The following is a 23,946-nucleotide window of genomic DNA, read 5'->3' as shown; positions in this document are numbered from 1 at the left end:
CAACCCCCCCCGAGATATCTGCGCTCCTCTAATTCTGCCCTCTTGAGCATCCCTGATTATAATCGCTCCACTATTGGTGGCCGTGCCTTCTGTTACCTGGGCCCTAAGCTCCGGAATTCCCTGCCTAAACCTCTCCGCCTCGCTACCTCTCTTTCCTCCTTTAAGACGCTCCTTAGAACCTACCTCCTGGGCCAAGCTATTGGTCACCTGACCTAATTTATCCTTATGAGGCTCGGTGTCAAATTTGTTGTCTTAAAATACTCCTGTGCAGCGCCGTGGGACGTTTTACTACGATAAAGGTGCTATATAAATACAAGTTGTTGTTGTTGAACCCTGGCGATCCAGCCACTAAAACCCAGGAAACTCCCGCCTGTGATGCTTGGCTCATTGCTAGCACACCTGACTCAATTCAGAAGATCATGGGTTCAAGCCTCGATCCAAAACTCGAGTACACCATCCAGGATAACATTACAATGCAGGACTGAGAGAGTGCTGCATTGTTGCAGGTGCCATTATTTGGTAGGGAGGCTAAATTGACGCCCTGCCTGCCCGTTTAGGTGAACTCATTCGAAGAACGGCAGAGACTGCTCTCAGTGTCCTTGGCAGCATTTCTCTCTCAACTAAAACCAACAAAGGTTATCCACTTTGGTGGCAAAAACGGGAAGGCAGATTATTATCTGAACGGCAATAGATTGGGAGAAGGGGAAGTGCAACGAGACCTGGGTGTCCTTGTGCACCAGTCGCTGAAGGTAAGCATGCAGGTGCAGCAGGCGGTTAAGAAGGCAAATGGTATGTTGGCCTTCGTAGCGAGAGGGTTTGAGTACAGGAGCAAGGATGTCTTGCTGCAGTTGTACAGGGCCTTGCTGAGACCACACCTTGAGCATTGTGTGCAGTTTTGGTCGCCTTATCTGAGGAAGGATGTTCTTGCCATGGAAGGAGTTCAGCGAAGATTCACCAGACTGATACCTGGGATGGCAGGAATGATGTATGAGGAGAGATTGGGTCGATTGGGCTTATACTCGCTGGAGTTTAGAAGAATGAGAGGGGATCTCATTGAAGCTTATAAAGTTCTAACAGGACTAGACAGACTAGATGCAGGAAGGATGTTCCCGATGGCGGGGAGTCCAGAACCAGGGGTCACAGTCTAAGGATAAGGGGTAAGCCATTTAGGACAGAGATGAGGAGGAATTTCTTCACCCAGAGAGTGGTGAACCTGTGGAATTCTCTACCACAGAAGGCAGTGGAGGCCAATTCATTAAATATATTCAAGAAGGAGTTAGATATATTTCTTAAGGCTAAAGGGATCAAGGGATATGGGGAGAAAGCAGGGACAGGGTACTGAATTTGGATGATCAGCCATGATCTCATCGAATGGCGGAGCAGGCTCGAGGGGCCGAATGGCCTACTCCTGCTCCTATCTTCTATGTTTCTATAAAAATCGATCATCTGGCTATCCATTTGTGGTGCGCAAACAGGCTGTCGTGTTTCCCTACATAACAATGATGACTGTGCTTCAAAAGTAATTCATTCTTTTTAAAAGATTCATTCTCGGGGATGTGGGCGTTCCTGGCAAGGCCAGCATTTATTGCCCATCCCTAATTACTCCTTGAGAAGGTGGTGTTGAGCCGCCTTCTTGAGCCGCTGCAGTCCATGTGGTGAAGGTGCTCCCAGAGCGCTGTTAGGGAGGGAGTTCCAGGATTTTGACCCAGCAACGATGAAGGATCGGGCAATATATTTCCAAGTCAGGATGATGCGTGACTTGCAGGGGAACTTGGAGGTGGTGGTGTTCCCATGCGCCTGCTGCCCTTGTCCTTCTAGGTGGAAGAGGTCGCGGGTTTGGGAGGTGCTGCCGAAGAAGCCTTGACGAGTTGCTGCAGTGCATCTTGTAGGCGGTGCACACTGCAGACACGGTACGCCGGTGGTGGAGGGAGTGAATGTTTAAGCCGGTGTGAAGTATTTTGAGACTTCCTGAGGTAGTAATAAGGTGCTATATAAATGCAAATTCTCTCTTCTTGTATTCCTTGCTCTTCTGTATTTTCTTTTTGAACTCCGTGGCCTGGAGGTTTGGCACAGTCTGCTGCCTCGTTAGTGGATAAGTCCTAAAAGCGAAACAATGAGGTTTGTTTCCATCAGCGATTTGGGAGATATGCAAATTAAAAGAACAATGATTTAAGCTTCATATGCAGCCCACAGGGTGCGGTGGGGTAGATTTAAGCAGCCTTCCATGGTAAGAAGCTAGACTTCAGATGGACACTCTTTGTTCCTGTATCCTGTGCAGGGGTTGGAGTGAAATGTTTGAAGAACCTTCCCCCAACTTGGAAACAGCTGCCAAGTCTGGGTGGATCTGAGCCTCTTGATGTGCGATCTGGGAGATTGATTCCTGGGATGGCGGGACTGTCGTATGAGAAGAGATTGAGTAAACTAGGCCTGTATTCTCTTGAGTTCAGAAGAATGAGAGGGGATCTCATCGAAGCGCACAAAATTATTACAGGGCTTGATAGGGTGGATGCTGGGAGAATGTTTCCCTTGGCTGGGGAGTCTAGAACCAGGGGCCACAGTCTCAGGATAAAGGGTAGGCCATTCAGGACTGAGATGAGAAGAAATTTCTTCACACAGAGGGTGGTGAATCTTTGGAATTCTCTACCCCAGAGGGCTGTGGAGGCTCAGTCATTGGGTATATTCAAAACAGAAGTCGATAGATTTCTGACTAGTAAGGGCATCATGGGATATGGCGATAGGGCTGGTGAATGGAGTTGAGGCAGAAGATCAGCCATGATCTCATTGAATGGCGGAGCAGGCTCGAAGGGCCGAATGGCCTGCTCCTGCTCCTATTTCTTATGTTCTTATGATCTGATTTTAAGGGCTGGATTTTGTCAATGGGGACGTGATGGAGGCGGGACTCCCACTTTTTGGGTTGTAGTCCCGCCTCCATCGACTTGTGGCCAACCCACACTATTTTCCCTTGATTGACCTTGTTAAGCCTGCCCAGCGGGCTCAGCAGGCCAATTAAGGGACACCTAGTTACTGGTGACATCAGTGATTGACATTTCATCTGTCAAGAGCTTTTGACAGATGAAAAATCAGTGTTTCACAGCTCTGTGAAGCTGTCAAACACTGACAATCTGTCTTCTAACTTGAGTCCTTCTACTCAGACTCAGTTAGAGATCTCTCCAGACCACAAAGCAGAGGCTGCAGATTTTGACATTTCAGCAGCCATTCTGCTTTCTGTGCCGGTGAGCTGAGGGACTCCCGAGACCTGAAGGGAGGAAGCCTGCAGGAGAAAGTAAAGGTAAGTAAAACTTATTAAAACACTTTGCACTTACCTTACGCACTTACCTCTGCACACATGCACCCATCACTCACCTGCACAACGGACATCTCGACCCCTCCAACCCCTTCAGACTGACGGTCCGCCTCACTAACTTGGCGTGGTTTGGAGCCGTCGGGAAGCCCACACTTCAGGGCTAAAAATAGGGATTAGGCCAAAAACTGCCTGTTAACTACCTGTTAACAGGCAGTTAATTGGCACTAATCCCCGTCCCGCCTCGGGGAGGCGGCTTCCAGCACAGGTCGGGTCCCCGCCTCCTGGGACATTGGCACGGAGGCGGGTTGGGGGCGGCATGGGTTTGTGGGAACGTTATTCTGCCTTTGAACCGCGCTTTACCAGAGAGTCATGTGGCCTGTGTACGGTTCAGTACAGAAGGTGGGGTCTGAATGTGAAGCCTCGCTCTTGCCTGCCTCATGCCCCACTGGATCATTGACTTTCGAAGAGTCCTGCACATGGCTCGTCAGTAAAAGAAAGAACTTGCATTTATATTGCGCCTTTCACTATCTCAGTGCTTTACATCCAATGAAATACTTTTGAAGTGTAGGCACTTGTTGCAATGCAGGAAACGCGGCAGCCAATTTACGCACAGCAAGCTCCCACAAACAGCAATGTGATAATGGCCAGATAAGCGTTTTCTTTTAAGTGATGTTGATTGAGGGATAAATATCGGCCCGAGGACACCGGGAAGAACTCCCCTGCTCTTCTTCGAAATAGTGCTGTGGAATCTATTACATCCACCTGAGAGAGCAGACGGGGGCCTCGGTTTAACGTCTCATCCGAAAGACGGCACCTCCGACAGTGCGGCACTCCCTCAGCACCACACTGGGAGTGTCAGCCTGGATTATGTGTTCAGGTCTCTGGAGTGGGGACTTGAACCCACGACCTTCTGACTCAGAGACAAGGGTGCGGCCCGCTGAGGAACGTCTGACACCGAATGGGGATGATCGTTCCTCCCAATATTCGGGGAGTGGGGGGGGGGGCGGGGGTGTGGGGGAGAAATTTCAAGTTAAAAATTCAGTCTCAATTTGAGGAGAAAATGTCCTATTTTGACATATTGTAATTGTTTGCTGGGAGCAATTTGATTTAATCGCTGGAGCTGTCAAGCGTTCCAGTGGAATCAGGCTCCTGAATAGGGAAGAAAGCTTGTTGGGCTTAATTAGTTTGATCAGCACATTCACCCGTGAACCCTCCCTTTCCCGGGCTCGCAAGGGCTGGCTGCCTATTTGTTGACTCGTCTGTGCCTCCCCTTCCACCAAACCCAATGCACTTGCGTTCTTAAGAACACAGGGAGCAGGAAGAGGCCATTCAGCCCTCGAGCCTGTTCCGCCATTCAATTAGATCACGGCTGATTTGTACCTTATCACCATCGACCCGCCTTGGTTCCATAACCCTTAATCCTCTTGCCTAACAAAAATGTATCAGTCTCGGTTTTGAAATTTTCAGTTGTCGTCCCCCCCCCACCACCCCCCCACCCCCCCCCCCCCCCACCACCAGCCTCAATAGCTTTTGCGGGAGAGAGTTCCAGATTTCCACCACCCTTTGTGTGAAGAAGTGCTTCCTGACATCGCCCCTGAACGGCCTGGCTCTAATTTTAAGGTTATGCCCCCTTGTTCTGGACTCGCCCCCACCAGAGGAAACAGTTTCTCTCTATCCACCCTATCGAATCCTTTAATCATCTTAAACAGCTCAATTAGATCACCCTTAATCTTCTATACTCAAGGGAATACAAGTCTAGTCTGTGCAACCTGTTCTCATAATTTAACTCTTTTTGGCCCAGCCTCAGTCTGGTGAATTCTTTCTCTCACCTTGGGGGGTAATTCAGACCTTCATCCCATTAGAGCAAGCCCATCCCATTAGAGCGAGACCTTCATCCCATTAGAGCGAGCCCATCCCATTAGAGCGAGACCTTCATCCCATTAGAGCAAGCCCTTCATCCCATTAGAGCGAGCCCTTCCCATTAGAGAGAGACCTTCATCCCATTAGAGCGAGACCTTCATCCCATTAGAGCAAGCCCTTCATCCCATTAGAGCGAGCCCTTCATCCCATTAGAGCGAGACCTTCATCCCATTAGAGAGAGACATTCATCCCATTAGAGCAAGCCCTTCATCCCATTAGAGCGAGCCCTTCATCCCATTAGAGCGAGACCTTCATCCCATTAGAGAGAGACATTCATCCCATTAGAGCGAGCCCTTCATCTCATTAGAGAGAGACCTTCATCCCATTAGAGAGAAACCTTCATCGCATTAGAGAGAAACCTTCATCCCATTAGAGAGAGACCTTCATCCCATTAGAGAGAGACCTTCATCCCATTAGAGAGAGGCCTTCATCCCATTAGAGAGAAACCATCCCATTAGAGAGAAACCTTCATCCCATTAGAGAGGGATCTTCATCCCATTTGAGAGAGAGAGCTTCATCCCATTAGAGAGAGACTTTCATCCCATTAGAGCGAGACCTTCATCCCATTAGAGAGAGACCTTCATCCCATTAGAGAGACCATCCCATCAGAGAGAGACCTTCATCCCATCAGAGAGAGGCCTTCATCGCATTAGCGAGAGACCTTCATCCCATTAGAGAGGGATCTTCATCCAATTAGAGAGAGACCTTCATCCCATTAGAGAGAGACTTTCATCCCATTAGAGAGGGATCTTCATCCCATTAGAGAGAGACCTTCATCCCATTAGAGAGGGATCTTCATCCCATTAGAGAGAGACCTTCATCCCATCAGAGAGAGACCTTCATCCCATTAGAGAGAGACCATCCCATTAGAGAGAGACCTTCATCCCATTAGAGAGGGATCTTCATCCCATTAGAGAGAGACCATCCCATTAGAGAGAGACCTTCATCCCATTAGAGAGAGGAGTCCTTCATCTCCTCAGGTCTTCTGCCTCTGATGGGGGACTGGGAGGGGCTGACATGAACAGAGAGTAAGAGAACGGACCAAACAAGAGAGACAGCCAGCAAGAGAGAGACGGAGACAAAAAGACAGACAGAAGTCAAGAGAAAGAGACAGAGAGTGAGACACACGCACACACAGAGGAACAGATCGACAAAGGGACAGAAACACAGTGTTAGGCAAAGAAAGGGAAAGATACACGTAGAGAGGAGGCCTTTGATGGGAATGTGAGTTTAGTAATAATAAATAGACAAAGCGGCTCCAGTCCTGTGTCTGTATGCCAAGGATAAATTCAACACACAGTCAAATGTTTGCAGATTTATTAAAGATTAAATGCTGCACTTACTCACGACCAACACCTGATTACAAAGGATGCTTTGCTGCCGAAGATTAAGGCTTCCAGATGTCTTCCTTCTTTGTCTCCCAAACTCACATCACAATGAACTCTCTCTTAAGCTCAACCAAAAGGGCCATTACATCACCTCCTCCATGACCTTCAGTCTTGGTTTCACAGTCGGTATTATTGGCTCAACACACCAAAGACTCAAAGAGGCTCCACTGCATGACCTCGGGACATAACATAAACTACCTTATCTATTTCCTTGAGCAGGAAAGTATATAGATGGATCCTCGAGAAGGTCAGAGCTGTCCAGGGCTATTGTAGTTACAGCCTCACGGATTCGTTGCCGTTCTGCAGTTTCAGCAAATTCCTAAAGAAGCTACCCACAAAATGGAGTTTTTCATTTAAAATGGAATACAACTTCATCTAGTGTAGCTTCTGTAACACCTTCATCCCAGCAGAGACAGCAGATCTTCACTCCTGCTGTCTGTGCTGGGTTTGAGCCCTTCGTCCCATCGGAGATGAACAGTCACAAAGCGAGTGTCAAGTCTATCCGTCTTGTGAGTGTTAGACAAATGGCCAAGAGTTGCCCATACGGCTCCCTGAATGCCTCGTAGGTAAGTGCACCGACAGGTATCGCAATAAGCCAGACAAACCACAGAGTCATAGGGCTGGATTTTCATTGAGGGGTCGGGTAGGAGGTGGGACTACAACTTTCGGGGTTGTAGTCCCGCCTCCATCGAGTTCTAGCCAATCCACGCGATTTTGACTTGATTGACCAGGCCAATTAAGGGCCACCCGGCAGCAGGTGACGTCAGAGATTGAAATTTAATCTGTCAAGACCTTTTGACAGATGAAATATCAGCGTTTCACAGCTCTTTGAAGCTGTCAAACACTGACAATCTGTACTCCAAGTTAATTCCTTCCTCTCAGGCTGATTTAGAGATCTCCCCGGAACAGAAAGCTGAATGCTGCAACTTTTGACAGCTCGCAGCCATTCTGCTTTCTGTGCCGGTGAGATGAGGGACTCCCGAGACCTGAAGGAAGGAAGGCTGCAAAGGGAAGTAAAGGTTAGTAGAACTTCTTTAAACACTTTACACACACCATACACACTTACCTCTGCACTCATGCACCCATCACTCACCTGAACACCGGACATCTCGACCCCTCCAAGCCCTTCATCCCGACGGCCCGCCTCTAACTTGACGTGGTTTGGAGCCGTCGGGAATCCCACACTTCAACAATAAAAATAGGGATTAGGCCAAAAACTGCCTGTTAACTACCTGTTAACAGGCAGTTAATTGGCACTAATCCCCTTCCCGCCTCGGGGAGGCGGGTCCCAGTGCGGGTCGGGTGCCCGCCTCCTTTGAAACTGGCATGGAGGCGGATTGGGTGCGGGATGGGTTTGGGAACCCCGATTTTGGGATTTTAACCCCCCACACGCCTCCACGGCCACAGCACAGAAAGAGGCCCTTCGGCCCATCGTGTCCGCGCCGGCCATCAAGCCCTGTCTATTCTAATCCCATTTTCCAGCACTTGGTCCGTAGCCTTGTATGCTATGGCGTTTCAAATGCTCATCTAAATGCTTCTTGAATGTTGTGAGGGTTCCTGCCTCTACCACCCTTTCAGGCAGTGAGTTCCAGATTCCAACCACCCTCTGGGTGAAAAAGTTTTTCCTCAAATCCCCTCTAAACCTCCTGCCCCTTACCTTGAAACTATGCCCCCTGGTTATTGACCTCTCGACTAAGGGGAAAAGTTCCTTTCTATCTATCCTATCTATGCCCCTCATAATTTTGTAGACCCCAATCAGGTCCCCCCTCAGCCTTCTCTGCTCCAAGGAAAACAACCCCAGCCTGTCCAGTCTCTCTTCATAGCTGAAGGGCTCCAGCCCAGGTAACATCCTGGTGAATCTCCTCTGCACCCTCTCCAATGCAATCACATCCTTCCTATAGTGTGGCGACCAGAACTGCACACAGTATTCCAGCTGTGGCCTAACTAGCGTTTTGTACAGCTCCATCATAACCTCCCTGCTCTTATATTCTATGCCTCGGTTAATCACAGAAATCACAGAAACCCCACAGTGCAGATAGAGGCCATTTCGGCCCATCGAGCCTGCACCGACACATATTCCACCCGATCCCCGTAACCCCACGTATTTAATCCCCCTAACACTAAGGGTCAATTTATCATAGCCAATCAACCTAACCCGCACATCTTTGGACTGTGGGAGGAAACCGGAGCACCCGGAGGAAACCCACGCAAACACGGGGAGAATGTGCAAACTCCACACAGAAGGTCGCCCGAGGCCGGATTCGAACCCGGGTCCCTGGCGCTGTGAGGCAACAGTGCTAACCACTATGCCACCGTGCTGCCCGTGAAGGCAAGTATCCCATATGCCTTTTTAACCACCTTATCTACCTGTCCTGCTGCCTTCAGGGATCTATGTACATGCACACCAAGGTCCCTCTGATCCTCTGACCTTCCTAGGGTCCTACCATTCATTGTGTTTTCCCTTGCCTTGTTAGTCCTCCCAAAATGCATCACCTCACACTTTTCAGGGTTAAATTCCATTTGCCACTGTTCTGCCCATCTGACCAACCCGTCTATATCGTCCTGCAGCCTGAGGCTTCCCTCCTCGCTATTTACCACTCCACCAATTTTCGTGTCATCTGCGAACTTGCTGATCATACCTCCTACATTCATATCTAAATCATTAATGTACACTACAAACAGCAAAGGACCCAGCACCGATCCCTGCGGTACCCGACTGGACACAGGCTTCCAGTCACAAAAACAACCTTCGACCATCACCCTCTACCTCCTGCCACTAAGCCAATTTTGGATCCAATGTGCCAAATTGCAGATGCCTCGTCTGTGTTGGTTCAGCTGCTCTGGGGTTGGGCGCTCCTGTTAGTCTCAGAATACCTTGGTCTAGGAGAGAAAAAAAAACACAGCACAGTTCTTAACCACTGTCCCATGACGCCCCCCCCTCCCCCCCACCGCAGGTAAAAGGACATCTGGCAGGGACCGGATCAGCCTCGTCTTTGATGCCCCTCATGGTTGAGTGGCCTGTTGCCACTCATCGCCCAGCCTTACTCATAAAGTGATGAAACATAGAATCATAGAAAAATAGGAGCAGGAGTAGGCTATTTAGCCCTTCGAGCCTGCTCCGCCATTCAATATGATCATGGCTGATCCTCTATCTCAACACCATATTCCCGCTCTCTCCCCATACCCCTTGATGCCTTTTGCGTCTAGAAATCTATCTATCTCCTTCTTAAATATATTCAGAAACAAACACAGAAAGAAGGAGGCGTGCAAACAGCGGCCATTAAAGGGTTAACGCCGACCGATTGGTTAAGCAATACGGAGCGCTGCGGATTTCTGTCTGGAGCCTCCCTCGAGGGGGGTGGGGGGTTGGGGAGGTGCAGGGAGCATGCCAAGTTGAAAAGGTTCGATTTTTTTTTACATGTGAAGTATTTTAATTATAATAACTGCGGCAGTCTGTCAGTGGGAGTTGCTCGCTGCTCTCGCAGGGGGTGCGAGTTAATCACAGCTGAAGCTGAATGATTCCTGAGAATGTTGCACTTAACAGCATGCAGAATTCACGTTTCTCCTGACAGATCTTTGGATTAAGACTGATGCAGAAAATGGGAAAGTGAGATAGAGGTGTAATAAAAGGCTGTGGGATTTCTCTTTAAGATTGCCTCAGCAAGAATGTTTTACATACCAGCTTCTCAACAATAACCCTCTCTGTCCCTTCCCCAGCTCCTGGCCAATATTTATCCCTCAACTATCTCATTGAAACCTATAAAATTCTTAAGGGGCTTGACTGAGAGATTGTTTCCTCCTGGCTGGGGAGCCTAGAACCAGGTGTCACAGTCTCAGAGTAAGGGGTCGGCCATTTTGGACTGAGATGAGGAGAAGTTTCTTCACTCAGAGGGCGGTGAATCTTTGGAATTCTCTACCCCAGAGAGCTGTGGAGCCTCAGTCGTTGAGTATATTCAAGACAGCGGTCGATAGATATTTGAATATTAAGGGAATCAAGGGATATGTGGATAGTGCAGAAAAGTGGAGATGAGGTAGAAGATCAGCCATGATCTTATTGAATGGCGGAGCAGGCTCGAGGGGCCAAGTGGCCGACTCCTGCTCCTAATTTTTATGTTCTTATATTTGTGCTTCTGTTCAACGCCACTAAGAAAAACAGTTCATTTACCTTATTGCTGTGTGCGGGATCTTGCTGTGCCCAATATTGGCTGCCGCGTTTCCTACATTACAAGAGCGACCACACTTCTAAAAGTACTTCATTGGCTGTGAAGCGCTTTGGGAAATCTTACGGTCGTGGAAGGCGCTATAGAAATGCAAGTCCTTCTTCTTTCAGATGAAACCGAGGCCCCCCGTCTGCCCTCTCGGGTGGACGTAAGAGATCCCGCGGCCACTATTTTGAAGAAGAGCAGGGGGGATGTCCTGGGCCCAATATTTATCTCTGAATCAACATCACTAAAATCAGATTATCTGGACATTTATCACATTGCTGTTTGTGGGAGCTTGCTGTGTGCAAATTGGCTGCTGCTTTTCCTTCAAAAAGTACTTCATTGGCAGTAAAGCGCTTTGGGACATCCTGAGGTTGTAAAAGTCTTTTTTCTCAATAATACATCTGGGTCCTGGGCTGTAGGGTGGGTTAGGCAGCAGACCTCCTCTCCAAGGCCTGGGTTGAAATCCAGTCCTGGTCGATGGGATGAAGGTCTCTGCTGTCTGTAGACACTGGTCTGCTTCTTCTAAAAAAAATGGAAATTTGATAATGTCAGGCTTTCTGCTTTTGGTCAGATTTTTTTTTGAAAATCCGATATCGTGGAGTCTACAGTAAAATATCTGAGCTTGTTCTGATTCGAACGTTTCCTGGGGCGACAGAACTGCCAGGGCGGCAAAATGCAGCGGAGCACGGAGAAGGGGACTGAATCTTAATAAGGGGCAAGGCTGATAAAAGGGCAGGTGCTGGAAAATCCTATGAGAGCGAGGCAAATTTCCTCCCCCTACGATCGCCTGGGTGTCCTTGTGCACCAGTCGCTGAAGGTAAGCATGCAGGTGCAGCAGGCGGTTAAGAAGGCAACTGGTATCTTGGCCTTCGTAGCGAGAGGGTTTGAGTACAGGAGCAAGGGTGTCTTGCTGCAGTTGTACAGGGCCTTGGTGAGACCACACCTTGAGTATTGTGTGCAGTTTTGGTCGCCTTATCTGAGGAAGGATGTTCTTGCCATGGAGGGAGTGCAACGAAGATTCACCAGACTGATACCTGGGATGGCAGGAATGATGTATGAGGAGAGATTGGGTCGATTGGGCTTATACTCGCTGGAGTTTAGAAGAATGAGAGGGGATCTCATTGAAACTTATAAAATTCTAACAGGGCTAGACAGACTAGATGCAGGAAGGATGTTCCCAATGGCCGGGGAGTCCAGAACTAGGGGTCACAGTCTAAGGATAAGGGGTAAGCCATTGAGGACAGAGATGAGGAGGAATTTCTTCACCCAGAGAGTGGTGAACCTGTGGAATTATCTACCACAAAAGGCAGTTGAGGCCAATTCATTAAATATATTCAAGAAGGAGTTAGATATATTTCTTAAGGCTAAAGGGATCAAGGGATATGGGGAGAAGGCAGGGACAGGGTACTGAATTTGGATGATCAGCCATGATCTCATTAAATGGCGGAGCAGGCTCGAGGGGCCGAATGGCCTACTCCTGCTCCTATCTTCTATGTTTCTATTACTACCCAGGAAATCCAGCCCACAGGATCACCCACAGAAAGATGTCCCGCTTGTTCTGATACAACAGTCCCAAAATATAGGCGCTGTATTTGGCCAGATGTCTGAGGTGGGGGGGGAGGGGTGGGGGGGCATACGATTCAATTTAAATACAAACATCCTGTGGATTTTATTTGTGGGTAAATTTGACTGGCAGCCCTTAAGAGATTAAAAATTTGTCTCAGCCTGTCTTGATAAAATATTTCTCAGCTTGTCTTGTTCAAATTGAGGAATCTGAGATCAAAGTGAGATAGCTGGATAGGCCACGTAATCTCCATGGACAGACAGCAATGGACCAGCATGTAATATTCAAGGGCTGTGTGTCTGGTCCAGTTTACATTGCAGTTCTGCATAACAGATGGGCCAGGTTTTTTTCCACCTTCTGTGAAGGGATAGTTAATCCAGTAACTGTTGTAAATCTGCAGCGTGTCATTACTTCTGTTCAATTATCCATTTACGTTTAAATCTGTTTGGCAGCTTTTAGCCTAAACCGCAGTCTCGCGAAATGCTGATTCTACTGCCTTCCACTGTTGGAGAATATTATATCCAGGCACGTATAAACAGTAAACTGAGGTAGAGGAACAGGGGGTTTTCTGTTTAATCCTTGGGATCGCTATTACTATATACGTGAACTTGAGGTCATCCGAAACGCTTTTGCCCGTGTCCTAACTCGCACCAAGTCCCGTCCCCCCATCACCCCCTGTGCTCCCTGATCTATACTGGCTCCCGGTTAAGCAACGCCTCGATTTCAAAATTCTCACCCTTGTTTTCAAATCCCTCCATGGCCTCGCCCCTCCCTACCTCTGTAATCTCCTCCAGCCCCACAACCCCCCGAGAGATCTGCGCTCCTCTAACTCTGCCCTCTTGAGCATCCCTGATTATAATCGCTCCACCATTGGTGGCCGTGCCTTCTGTTGCCTCGGCCCTAAGCTCCAGAATTCCCTCCCTAAATCTCTCCGCCTCGCTACCTCTCTTTCCTCCTTTAAGACGCTCCTTAAAACCTACTTCTTTGACCAAGCTTTTGGTCACCTGCCCTAATTTCTCCTTATGTGGCTCGGTGTCAAATTTTTGTCTTAAAATACTCCTGTGCGGCGCCTTGGGACGTTTTGCTACAGTAAAGGCGCTATATAAATACAAGTTGTTGTTGTTGTAAATGACCTAGATATTGGGCAGGTAAAGGTACAATCTGAGCCATAGAGAGCAAGGGCTCACCTATGGGGATGGCCTGAGACACTAGACTCATAGAATCATAGAAAAATAGGAGCAGGAGTAGGCCATTCGGCCCTTCGAGCCTGCTCTGCCATTCAATATGATCATGGCTGATCCTCTATCTCAATACCATATTCCCGCTCTCTCCCCATACCCCTTGATGCCTTTTGTGTCTAGAAATCTATCTATCTCCTTCTTAAATATATTCAGTGACTTGGCCTCCACAGCTGTCTGTGGTAGAGAATTCCACAGGTTCACCACCCTCTGAGTGAAGAAATTTCTCCTCATCTCAGTCCTAAATGTCCTACCCCATATCCTGAGACTGTGACCCCTCGTTCTAGAGCCCCCAGCCAGGGGAAACATCCTCCCTGCATCCAGTCTGCCTAGCCCTGTCAGAATTTTATACGTTTCAATGAGATCCCCTCTCATTCTTCTAAACTCTGGTGAATACAGGCCGAGTAGACCCAATCTCTCCTCATACGACAGTCCTGCCATCCCAGGAATCAGTCTGGTGAACCTTCGCTGCACTCCCTCTATGACAAGTATATCCTTTCTTCGGTAAGGAGACCAAAACTGCACACAGTACTCCAGGTGTGGTCTCACCAAGGCCCTGTATAACTGTAGTAAGACATCCTTGCTCCTGTACTCAAATCCTCTTGCAATGAAGGTCAACATACCATTTGCCTTCCTAACTGCTTGCTGCACCTGCATGTTTGTTTTCAGTGACTGGTGTACAAGGACACCCAGGTCCCTTTGTACATCAACATTTCCCAATCTATCACCATTTAAATAATACTCTGCCTTTCTGTTTTTCCTACCGAAGTGGATAACTTCACATTTATCCACGCTATACTGCATCTGCCATGTATTTGCCCACTCACTCAACTAGTCTAAATCGCCTTGAAGCCTCTTTGCATCCTCCTCACAACTCACAATCCCACCTAGTTTCGTGTCATCAGCAAACTTGGAAATATTACATTTGGACTCAAAACTAATATCGTAAATGAAAAACCAAAAAAAAATGTAACTGCTGTTTTATAAGCCCCCTGCAATGCACAATTTAACATTCAGCTGAGGTGGATCTGTGTCCCTTTCACGGCCTCAAAGTGCAGTGGTTGTGAAGTAACAGAGACTCAGGTCAGTTAGAGTTTAATTGTTGCGTGGTCGGGGAACTTTGCAGATTGGAAGATGCGTGTTGGCTTCAGGCTGCAGGTCAGATGTGTGCAGCGTTTTAAAAATCTTTCGCATCTAAAAAGAAAGAAAGACTAACATTTCTACAGCGCCTTTCACGACCACCGGATGTCTCAAAGTGCTTTACAGCCAATGAAGTGCAGTCACTGTTGTAATGTAGGGAACGCGGCAGCCAATTTGTGCACAGCAAGCTCCCACAAACAGCAATGTGATAATGACCAGATAATCTGTTTTAGTGATGTTAGTTGAGGGATAAATATTGGCCGGGACACCGGGGATAACTCCCCTACTCTTCTTCAAGATAGTGTCATGGGGTCTTTTACGTCCACCTGAGAGAGCAGACGGGGCCTCGCTTTAACATCTCATCCGAAAGATGGCACCTCCGCCAGCGCAGCACTCCCTCAGCACTGCACTGGGAGTGTCAGCCTAGCTTTATGTGCTCAAGTCCCTGGAGTGGGACTTGAACCCACAACCTTCTGACTCAGGGGCGAGTGTGCCACCCACTGAGCCACAGCTGACATTATGCCATCTATAACAAGAGCGTAACATCGGTGAGTGCTGGACATACCGGCCCTGAAATTCCTTGGGGATTCCACCATCTCCTGCCATAACTCAGGTGGGAGACTGGGGGAACCTCCATGGGACCCGGGTTCGAATCCAGCCTCGGGTGACTGTCTGTGTGGAGTTTGCACATTCTCCCCGTGTTTGCGTGGGTTTCCTCCGGGTGCTCCGGTTTCCTCCCACAGTCCAAAGATGTGCGGGGTTAGGTTGATTGGCTATGATAAATTGACCCTTAGTGTTAGGGGGATTAAATACGTGGGGTTACGGGGATAGGGTGGGATATGTGTTGGTGTAGGGGTTACGGGGATCGGGTGGGATATCTGTCGGTGCAGGCTCGAAATGCCGAAATGGCCTCTATCTGCACTGTGGGGTTTCTGTGATTTCTGTGAAATAGTATAGGAGGAATTTCAGGGCCTCCATGTTTAATATTAATAGCTCTGAGATGATCCACAGCCATTTCCTTCTCCCTCCCAAATTTTCTGATGGAGTTCGGTATCTCAAGTACATCACTCAAGTGGCCATTTACGGGTGAGCCTCGACAGTCAGTGTCAGTAGACTCTGCAGTTGTGGTGTGGATCACAGCCGAGCCGGCTCCAGTTCTCACTCAACACCTACAACATGTAGCTCACTGGAGGAGCGCTCTGACTTCCCTTGTTTCACCCAGAGGCTTGGGGAGGTATTATTGCGGCCCGACTGGAATTAGCTAATCCAGTGCAGGCCGGGGACGAAGCCGGGGACTTTCTTGATCTGTATGGCTAAGTTCCAGCTCCTTCATTTTTTTTTTTACGTGGAACTCGAGGTCCAGTTCCAAGGTGGGAACGACATGGAAGAGATCCAGGCAGGTCTTACTGGTGGCATAGATGCCGGCTGCCTTGACTCCCTCCATTAGGTCCCTCGCCTCTCCTCTTCCCTCTTAACCTTTAAAAACGTTTCTTAAAGCCCAATCGACTAAGCTTTTGGTCACCGCTCCTAACTTGCACACCGAGACTCAGCATCTACAGGGGTAGAAAGTCAGCCTTGGGCGGCAGCGCTGAATGAGCTGTATCGCATCAGGCGCACGTTAGACGCCCCGCCTGATATTCAGTTCAATTGGAAGAAATAAAGAAAGACTTGCATTTATATAGCACCTCTCAGGACCACCCATTGCCCCAAAGCGCTTTACAGCCAATGAAGTACTTTTTGACATGTAGTTACTGTTGTAATGTAAGAAAGACATTGGCCCAGAAATTCGGGTCGGGGGCTTCCCACGGGTGCAAGCCCCCGACCTGCACTTACCTAGCGCGCCGGCCGTTGAGCTGTGGGCCCGCGTGGGATTCCGATCCTGGGCCTCCTCCAGCTGCCGGCGTGCAGTGCTCGCGTATCCCAGGGGCGCAGTTAGTTCGCAGCGTCCCCTGGGATCACGTGGGCCATGGAGAGCCAATCGGAGCAGGGAATCTGTATTCATAGATTTGACAGGAAGAGCTGTCAAATCTATGAATACCATTCAGCCCCAAAACATAACTAAAACATCAAATACATTTTTAATAAAACATCACATTTTAAAAATAACTATAAATTACATTAAATAACTATTTTAAAAAATAATTTAAATTTTTGAAAAAATTAATTACAGTTTTTAACGGGGCTAAAAATAAACTTACCTTTCTTTAAAGTATTTAAAAATAATAAACCTGTGGAAAAAATGTTTTAATTTTACTTAATTCACCACTTACCTTGTTAAAAGCAGGCATTGTGACTGCTTTTTATAAGCGTAGCTGCTGGAGACTTACCCTCCCGGAGAAACCTGGGAAAAAAGCGGAAGTTCCAGGCGTACGCGCTGCCTCTCCGGCGCACGCGTTCCACCTGTCAACCCCTTCCTTCAAGGGAACAGAAGTTCCGGTTTCCAGCGCATGCGCCGTGCATGCACGAAAGCGGCACTTTCGTTGGGCCTACGCGTGAGTACCCAGCGCGTACTCACCCGTGGGGACCCGAATTTCTGCGCCAATATTGAAGTCACTGGGCCTGAATATCAGGCGGGGAGTAGGAAGTGGCGGCTGATTCGACACCGTCCCTTTTATGCTACTGCCCCAAGATGAATTTCTACCCCATAGTATTTATTTTTTCCTCCCTTCTCTCGAAAGATTTTCTACCTTAAGGGTGCTTATTAAATGGCAGTTGTTGTGGTTGAAACAGGGGAAGAAAGAAAGACTTGCATTTCTATAGCGCCTTTCACAACCTCAGGACGTCCCAAAGCGTTTTACAGCCAATGAAGTACTTTTTGAAGTGTAGTCACTGTTGTAATGTAGGAAACACATAAGGTCCCACAAACAGAAACAAAATCATAACCAGATCATCTCTTTTTAGTGATGTTAATTGAGGGATAAATATTGGCCAGGACACCGGGGAGAACTTCCCCTGGCTCTTCTTCGAAATAGTTGCGGTGGAATTTTTTTGCATTCGACTGGGAGAGCAGACGACGCCTCGGTTCCACGTCTCATCCGAAAGACGGCACCTCCGACAGTGCAGCATTCCCTCAGTACTGCCCCTCCGACAGTGCGGCGCTCCCTCAGTACTGCCTCTCCGACAGTGCGGCGCTCCCTCAGTACTGCCCCTCCGACAGTGCGGCGCTCCCTCAGTACTGCCCCTCCGACAGTGCGGCGCTCCCTCAGTACTGCCACTCCGACAGTGCGGCGCTCCCTCAGTACTGCCCCTCCGACAGTGCGGCGCTCCCTCAGTACTGCCCCTCCGACAGTGCGGCGCTCCCTCAGTACTGCCCCTCCGACAGTGCGGCGCTCCCTCAGTACTGCCCCTCCGACAGTGCGGCGCTCCCTCAGTACTGCCCCTCCGACAGTGCGGCGCTCCCTCAGTACTGCCCCTCCGACAGTGCGGCGCTCCCTCAGTACTGCCCCTCCGACAGTGCGGCGCTCCCTCAGTACTGCCCCTCCGACAGTGCGGCGCTCCCTCAGTACTGCCCCTCCGACAGTGCGGCGCTCCCTCAGTACTGCCCCTCCGACAGTGCGGCGCTCCCTCAGTACTACCCCTCTGACAGTGCAGCGCTCCCTCAGTACTGCCCCTCCGACAGTGCGGCACTCCCTCAGTACTGCCCCTCCGACAGTGCGGCACTCCCTCAGTACTGCCCCTCCGACAGTGCGGCGCTCCCTCAGTACTGCCCCTCCGACAGTGCGGCGCTCCCTCAGTACTGCCCCTCCGACAGTGCGGCGCTCCCTCAGTACTACCCCTCTGACAGTGCGGCGCTCCCTTGGCACCGCGCTGGTGTGTCAGCCTGGATTACGTGCTGAAGTCTCTGGAGTGAGTCTTGAACTTTCAACCTTCTGACTCAGAGGCGGGAGTGCCGCCCCCGGGGAGTTAAGCTGACGTCATCTTGTTGTCTCATTCTCACATCTTTGTGTTTGGGGGAACTTTTGAACACTTGCTGCTGATATTTTTATTACTCTTGCTCTCTCCTCAGCATTGGACACAACGAGGTTATCGGGATGTGTCGTGTAGGTAATGACGCTGATGGACCAGGCCGAGAGCACTGGACCGAGATGCTGGCCAACCCACGCAAGCCCATTGAGCAGTGGCACCAACTGATTGAGGTGAGAGTCTGAAACTCCATACCCCACAACTAGGCCCGCTTCTCTCCCCAACCCCCGCCCCCCGCATCTCCCCCCACCCCACCCCCGCGTCTCTCCCCAACCCCACCCCCGCTTCTCCCCCCACCCCCAGCCCCCGCTTCTCCCCCCAACCCCCGCCCCACACCTCTCCCCATCCCCACCCCCTGCTTCTCTCCACCCCCCGCCCCACAAATCTCCCCAACCCCCGCCCCCGCCCCGCATCTCTCCCCACCCCCACTCCCGCACCTCCCCCCACCCCACATCACTCCCCAACCCCCACCCCCCACTTCTCTCCCAGCACCCCACCCCCCGCACCTCTCCCCAACCCCACCCCCCGCTTCTCTCCCACCCCTGCGCCCCCACTGTCCTCCCCATCAAGATTACTCTGCTTCACACCTCTAGGGAGTCGGGATAGTTGGGGTCCAAGACTTGAATCACTGACCTGGAATATTTGAGATGAAGAAGGAGATAGTCAGGTAGAGCAAGTCAGGGTGGGGGGTGGGGGGGTGGGGCGGGGGCTGGATTTAAACTCCCCTTTTCAAGATGGACCCCCTTCTGAACCAAAGCTAACATTTGCCAAAACTATACCAACCCAGGGTGCCAAATTTGGTTGTTGGGCTGGAGTCTTGGGCACCAGTTTATCGGAACCACCATGGGAGGACCTGCCGATCCCCAACATTCTGCATTTATGGGTCACATCTTTTTTTTTGGTTATATTGTTGAGAAACCGAGATCAGGGCCGATATCCCGCAAGTGCAGGCCGTTCCCGAGGCTGGAGAGAGCAGAAGAGAAGATGAAGTAAGTCGCGAGATTAAGTGGTTTCGATCTGAACCTGCAGATGTTAAGAGGAAGGGAGGCAAAGAATCCCGCAGGTTTCGAGGTCCGGGGGACAGAATGAGTTGGGGCAGGATGAGTCTGGGTTTCAATGGAGTGAAGGTGAAGGGTTAAGGAAGAGTGTGTAGGATGGAGCATTCACGAGAGGACGGCTCTGAGGTGCATTGACCATAGTTATGTGAAAAACAAGAAGGAGCCGGCACCATGGAGCAGCATCAGTAAAATAAGAACAGTAAAGGTCTGAGGTTTGAGGCAAGTGAGACCTAAGAAGAACATCAGAACTTCGAGCAAAAGCAATGCTGGAAATCTGAAATAAAAACAGAAAATGCTGGAAATACTCAGCAGGTCAGGCAGCATCTGCGGAGAGAGAAACAGAGTTAACGTTTCAGGTCGGTGACCCTTCGTCCGAACTGGAAAAAGCTGGAGATGGGACAGGTTTTTAAGCAAGTGTAGGGGCAGGGAGAGGGGGGAGGGGAGGAAAGAACAAAAGGGAAGGTCTGTGATCGGATGGAAGGCAGGAGAGATTAAAAGACAAAAGGGATGATGGTGCGAGGCAAAAGGAGATGGTAATGGGACAAGTTAAGAAACAAAAGATGGCTCTAGATGAAGTATAAATGGCGACGGCAGAATGAAAGACAGCTGCCATGTGGGAGAGAGAAAAATAAATAAAACCCTTTCCCAGCTCCTACACTTGCTTAAAAACCTGCTCCATCTCCAGCTTTTGTCAGTTCTGACGAAGGGTCATCGACCGGAAACGTTAACTCTGTTTCTCTCTCCATTAGAACTTTGAGACTGGTTCACATTTCCCCTTTCTGCTACTACGAACCATGCCTAATAACACATTGTTTACATAGAGAAAGAAAGAACTTAAGACCATAAGAATTAGGAGCAGGAGTCGGCCATATGGCCCCTCGAGCCTGCTCCGCCATTCAAGAAGATCATGGCTGATCTTTGACCATAACTCCACTTTCCTGCCTGATCCCCATATCCCTTGATTCCGCTAGACATTGCTTATCACACAAGGTTTTCCTTGTATCCTTTCCAGGTGTGTGCAAGTGGTTTTAGTCGAGGTCTTCCAGCTAGGATTCAAGTCTTGGATGGACCTGGGCTTCTTGGAGTGTTGGGTATTGTTGAGGAGGAAGGGAGTGTTTGACACAAGAGAGGAGAGTTTTTACAATCAGTCCGCCGTTTGTCCATGGCTTGAAACTCATCCCGATTTTCCATCTCTGTCCTTTTCCCTCTTTTTTTTTCCAGGAAAAAGTGATGAACAGTTACATGACAAAGAGTTACCCCGCCAGCTCTGGTGCTGCCAAGCCAGTTAGCATCGTGGTGGAGAGTCCTCATTCAGACTGAGAGTCTTACCGTACATCATGTAATGTGAGTGCATTCCCATCTCCCACAGGGTGGAGGGGGGGAACGAGAAAGTATTTGTACTCCGAGATCCCTTTGTTCCTCTACCCCTCTCCTTCTCCCCATCACTCTGTTCATTTTCCCAACCACACCACTTCCTCTCACCTGCTACTAACTGGCCCGAGACAAAGGAAACACTCAATGGAAAAAAAAAAATGTTCTTAATTTTTTTTTTGTATTCGTTTTTATGGGACGTGGGCGTTGCTGGCAAGGCCAGTATTTATTGCCCATCCCTAATTGCCCCTTGAGAAGGGTGTGGTGAGGGCTCCTTGATGCCCCACTCGGTCAAAGGGTAGTCACTCTCAACTCACCTCTGGAATTCAGCTCCAAGTTCCCATCCAAGTCACACACCATCCTGACTTGGGAATATATCGGCCGTCCCTTCATCGTCGCTGGGTCAAAATCCTGGAACTCCCTCCCTAACAGCACTGTGGGAGTACCTTCACCACACAGGACTGCAGCGGTTCAAGAAGGCGGCTCACCACCCCCTTCTCAAGGGCGATTAGGGATGGGCAATAAATGCTGGCTTTGCCAGCGACGCCCACATCCCAAAAATGAATATTAAAAAAAATGTTTTAAAGAGGAAGTAGAGTGGTTGGGAAAATGAACAGAGTTACGGAGAAAAGGAGAGGGGTAGAGGAACAAAGGGATCTCGGAGTACAAATACACAAATCACTGAAAGTTGCGACACAGGTTAGCAAGGCCATAAAAAAAGCAAACCAAGCACTAGGGTTTATTTCTAGAGGGATAGAATCGAAAAGTAGGGAAGTTATGCTAAACCTGTATCGAACCTTGGTTAGACCACACTTGGAGTACTGCGTACAGTTCTGGTCACCATATTATAAAAAGGATATAGAGGCACTGGAGAGGGTGCAGAGAAGATTTACAAGGATGATACCAGAAATGCGAGGGTATACATATCAGGAAAGGATGAACAGGCTGGGTCTCTTTTCTCTTGAAAAAGAGAAGGTTGAGGGGTGACCTGATAGAGGCCTTTAAAATTATGAAAGGTTTTGATAGAGTGGATACAGAGCGAATGTTTCCACTTGTGGGGAAAAGCAAAACTAGAGGCCATCAATATAAGATAGTCACCAAGAAATCCAATAGGGAATTCAGGAGAAACTTCTTTACCCAGAGAGTGGTGAGAATGTGGAACTCGCTACCACAGGGAGTGGTTGAGGCGAATAGTATCGATGCATTTAAGGGGAGGTTGGACAAGCACATGAGGGAAAAGGGAATAGAGGGTTACGCTGATAGAGTTAGATGAGGAAAGACGGGAGGAGGCTCGAGTGGAGCATAAACGCCGGCATGGACTGGTTGGGCCAAATGGCCTATTTGTGTGCCGTATATCCGATGTAAAATGACAGAGGGATGTGACATGAATCAGTCATTCATGAAAGGAAGACTTATGAAATAACACTGAGCGGCCTACGGGTGGCGCTGTCCAGGGAGAGTATAAATACTCGGGCACGGGCCCAGCTTGCGCAGGACATTCTTAACAGGAACCAGTGAAGGACACAATTAGACCTCCATGTTGTAAAACAGTTGATTAAAGCTTTGTTTAACGCTTAGACCAAGTGCCGAGTAGTTTTCATACGTCAGGCTGTACTCAGACAAAGATAAAGAGAGAGGAATAAATGGTCTGAAGGACAGTCAGACAGAAGCAGAGATTCAAAGTGACAAAAAGGGTGCGATCAGAGAGAGGGAGAGTCGGGGCGAGCGCGAGAAAGTGACAGATAGCAATAGCTCTGTGATCGAGGCAGACAGCAGCAACAGGTTGCTGTGATAGATAGGGACAGCGAGAATCTATTTATCCTCAACTTCATTCCCCCCTTCTGTATTCCTCTCGCTCTCTTGCAGGAACACGAGAAGCCAGCAGTGCTTTTTTCTTTTCTTCAGTTTATAAATCCTTTCTTCACCGCGAAAAAGAGAGAAAGAAAGGGGGAGAAGAAGGAGGAAAAAAAAACTTACAACTTCTGCAGCCTGGCCGGAGGAGAATGAGCCGAGAGGAAAGTGGGCAAAAAAAAGGGGTTAGACTCATAGATTAAGCCATGGTTCATTTAAAACCATATTCAGCTGCCAACGCCTGTGTATTTGAGAAGAGGCGTCTGCGACCCCGACTCGCCGCCGACAGCTGAGCCGAACGGTTAAAGAGACACGCAGCTACGAAACCGATTTTTAGTAACCAGGGAAACTTCATTTAGAACGCATGATTCACCATGTCGTGAGTGTGATGTATGTGAGTGGGGTAAGAACCGCCGGCTAACCCCCGCCCCCCCGGCACCCTTGGCCGATTCAGACGCGAACCAATCTCCGCCAATTCCCGTCAGCCGGATGGAAAGCGAAGCCGCGCCACCGGATTTGTCTTCCCGGAGCCGCGGATTTCGGAAGGATTTTCTCTTGAGCCGGTAACTTGTTTCCCGGGCGGGTTACACCGACCAAGAAGTGGCCAAAGCTTGTCAAGGCCATCGGTGACATCACGGCAACCCCGCTCTACCGCTAAGTAAGATCCCGCCTGGTTTCAGGTGCCCCGGGGGGGGGGGGGGGTGCAATTTTAACCCAACCCGCCCAGTCAGAAAACTGACGGGATCGGGTAAGTCGTTGGTTTTACGTTCCCAGCCCGATTTTACTCTGCTTTCAAGTCAATGGAGAGCGATATTGGGCGGGATGTAAAACTAGCGTTCCACTCGATCCCGTGTGGTTTTTTCGCCCGGCGAGATGGGTTGAAATTACCACTGTCTCCTGACGCAGCGGTGAGGGGGTTTCCCATCTCCCCCTCGCCCCCCCCC

General features: G+C 49.4%; 1 protein-coding gene across 1 annotated transcript in view; it reads left to right on the top strand.

The window, feature by feature from the left end:
- The window catches only part of syt3 (synaptotagmin III), a 90,074-nt gene extending 66,932 nt beyond the window's left edge, over window positions 1-23,142 (top strand). The window contains exons 6-8 of the mRNA XM_085969755.1: window positions 18,766-18,895; window positions 21,002-21,124; window positions 23,018-23,142. Of these exons, the coding sequence (XP_085825881.1) occupies window positions 18,766-18,895; window positions 21,002-21,100 (229 nt within the window). The 3' untranslated portion in view covers window positions 21,101-21,124; window positions 23,018-23,142. The remainder of the gene's footprint in view (window positions 1-18,765; window positions 18,896-21,001; window positions 21,125-23,017) is intronic.
- The last annotated feature ends 804 nt before the right edge of the window (window positions 23,143-23,946 follow it).

This window comes from Somniosus microcephalus, chromosome 28, assembly GCF_052327205.1.
Source record: "Somniosus microcephalus isolate GS21.2 chromosome 28, FLI_Smic_1.0, whole genome shotgun sequence".
In the NCBI taxonomy this organism is placed as follows: Eukaryota; Metazoa; Chordata; class Chondrichthyes; order Squaliformes; family Somniosidae; genus Somniosus; species Somniosus microcephalus.
The sequence above is the reverse complement of the archived record's forward strand: the minus strand, read 5'-3'. Positions and strand labels throughout refer to the sequence as shown.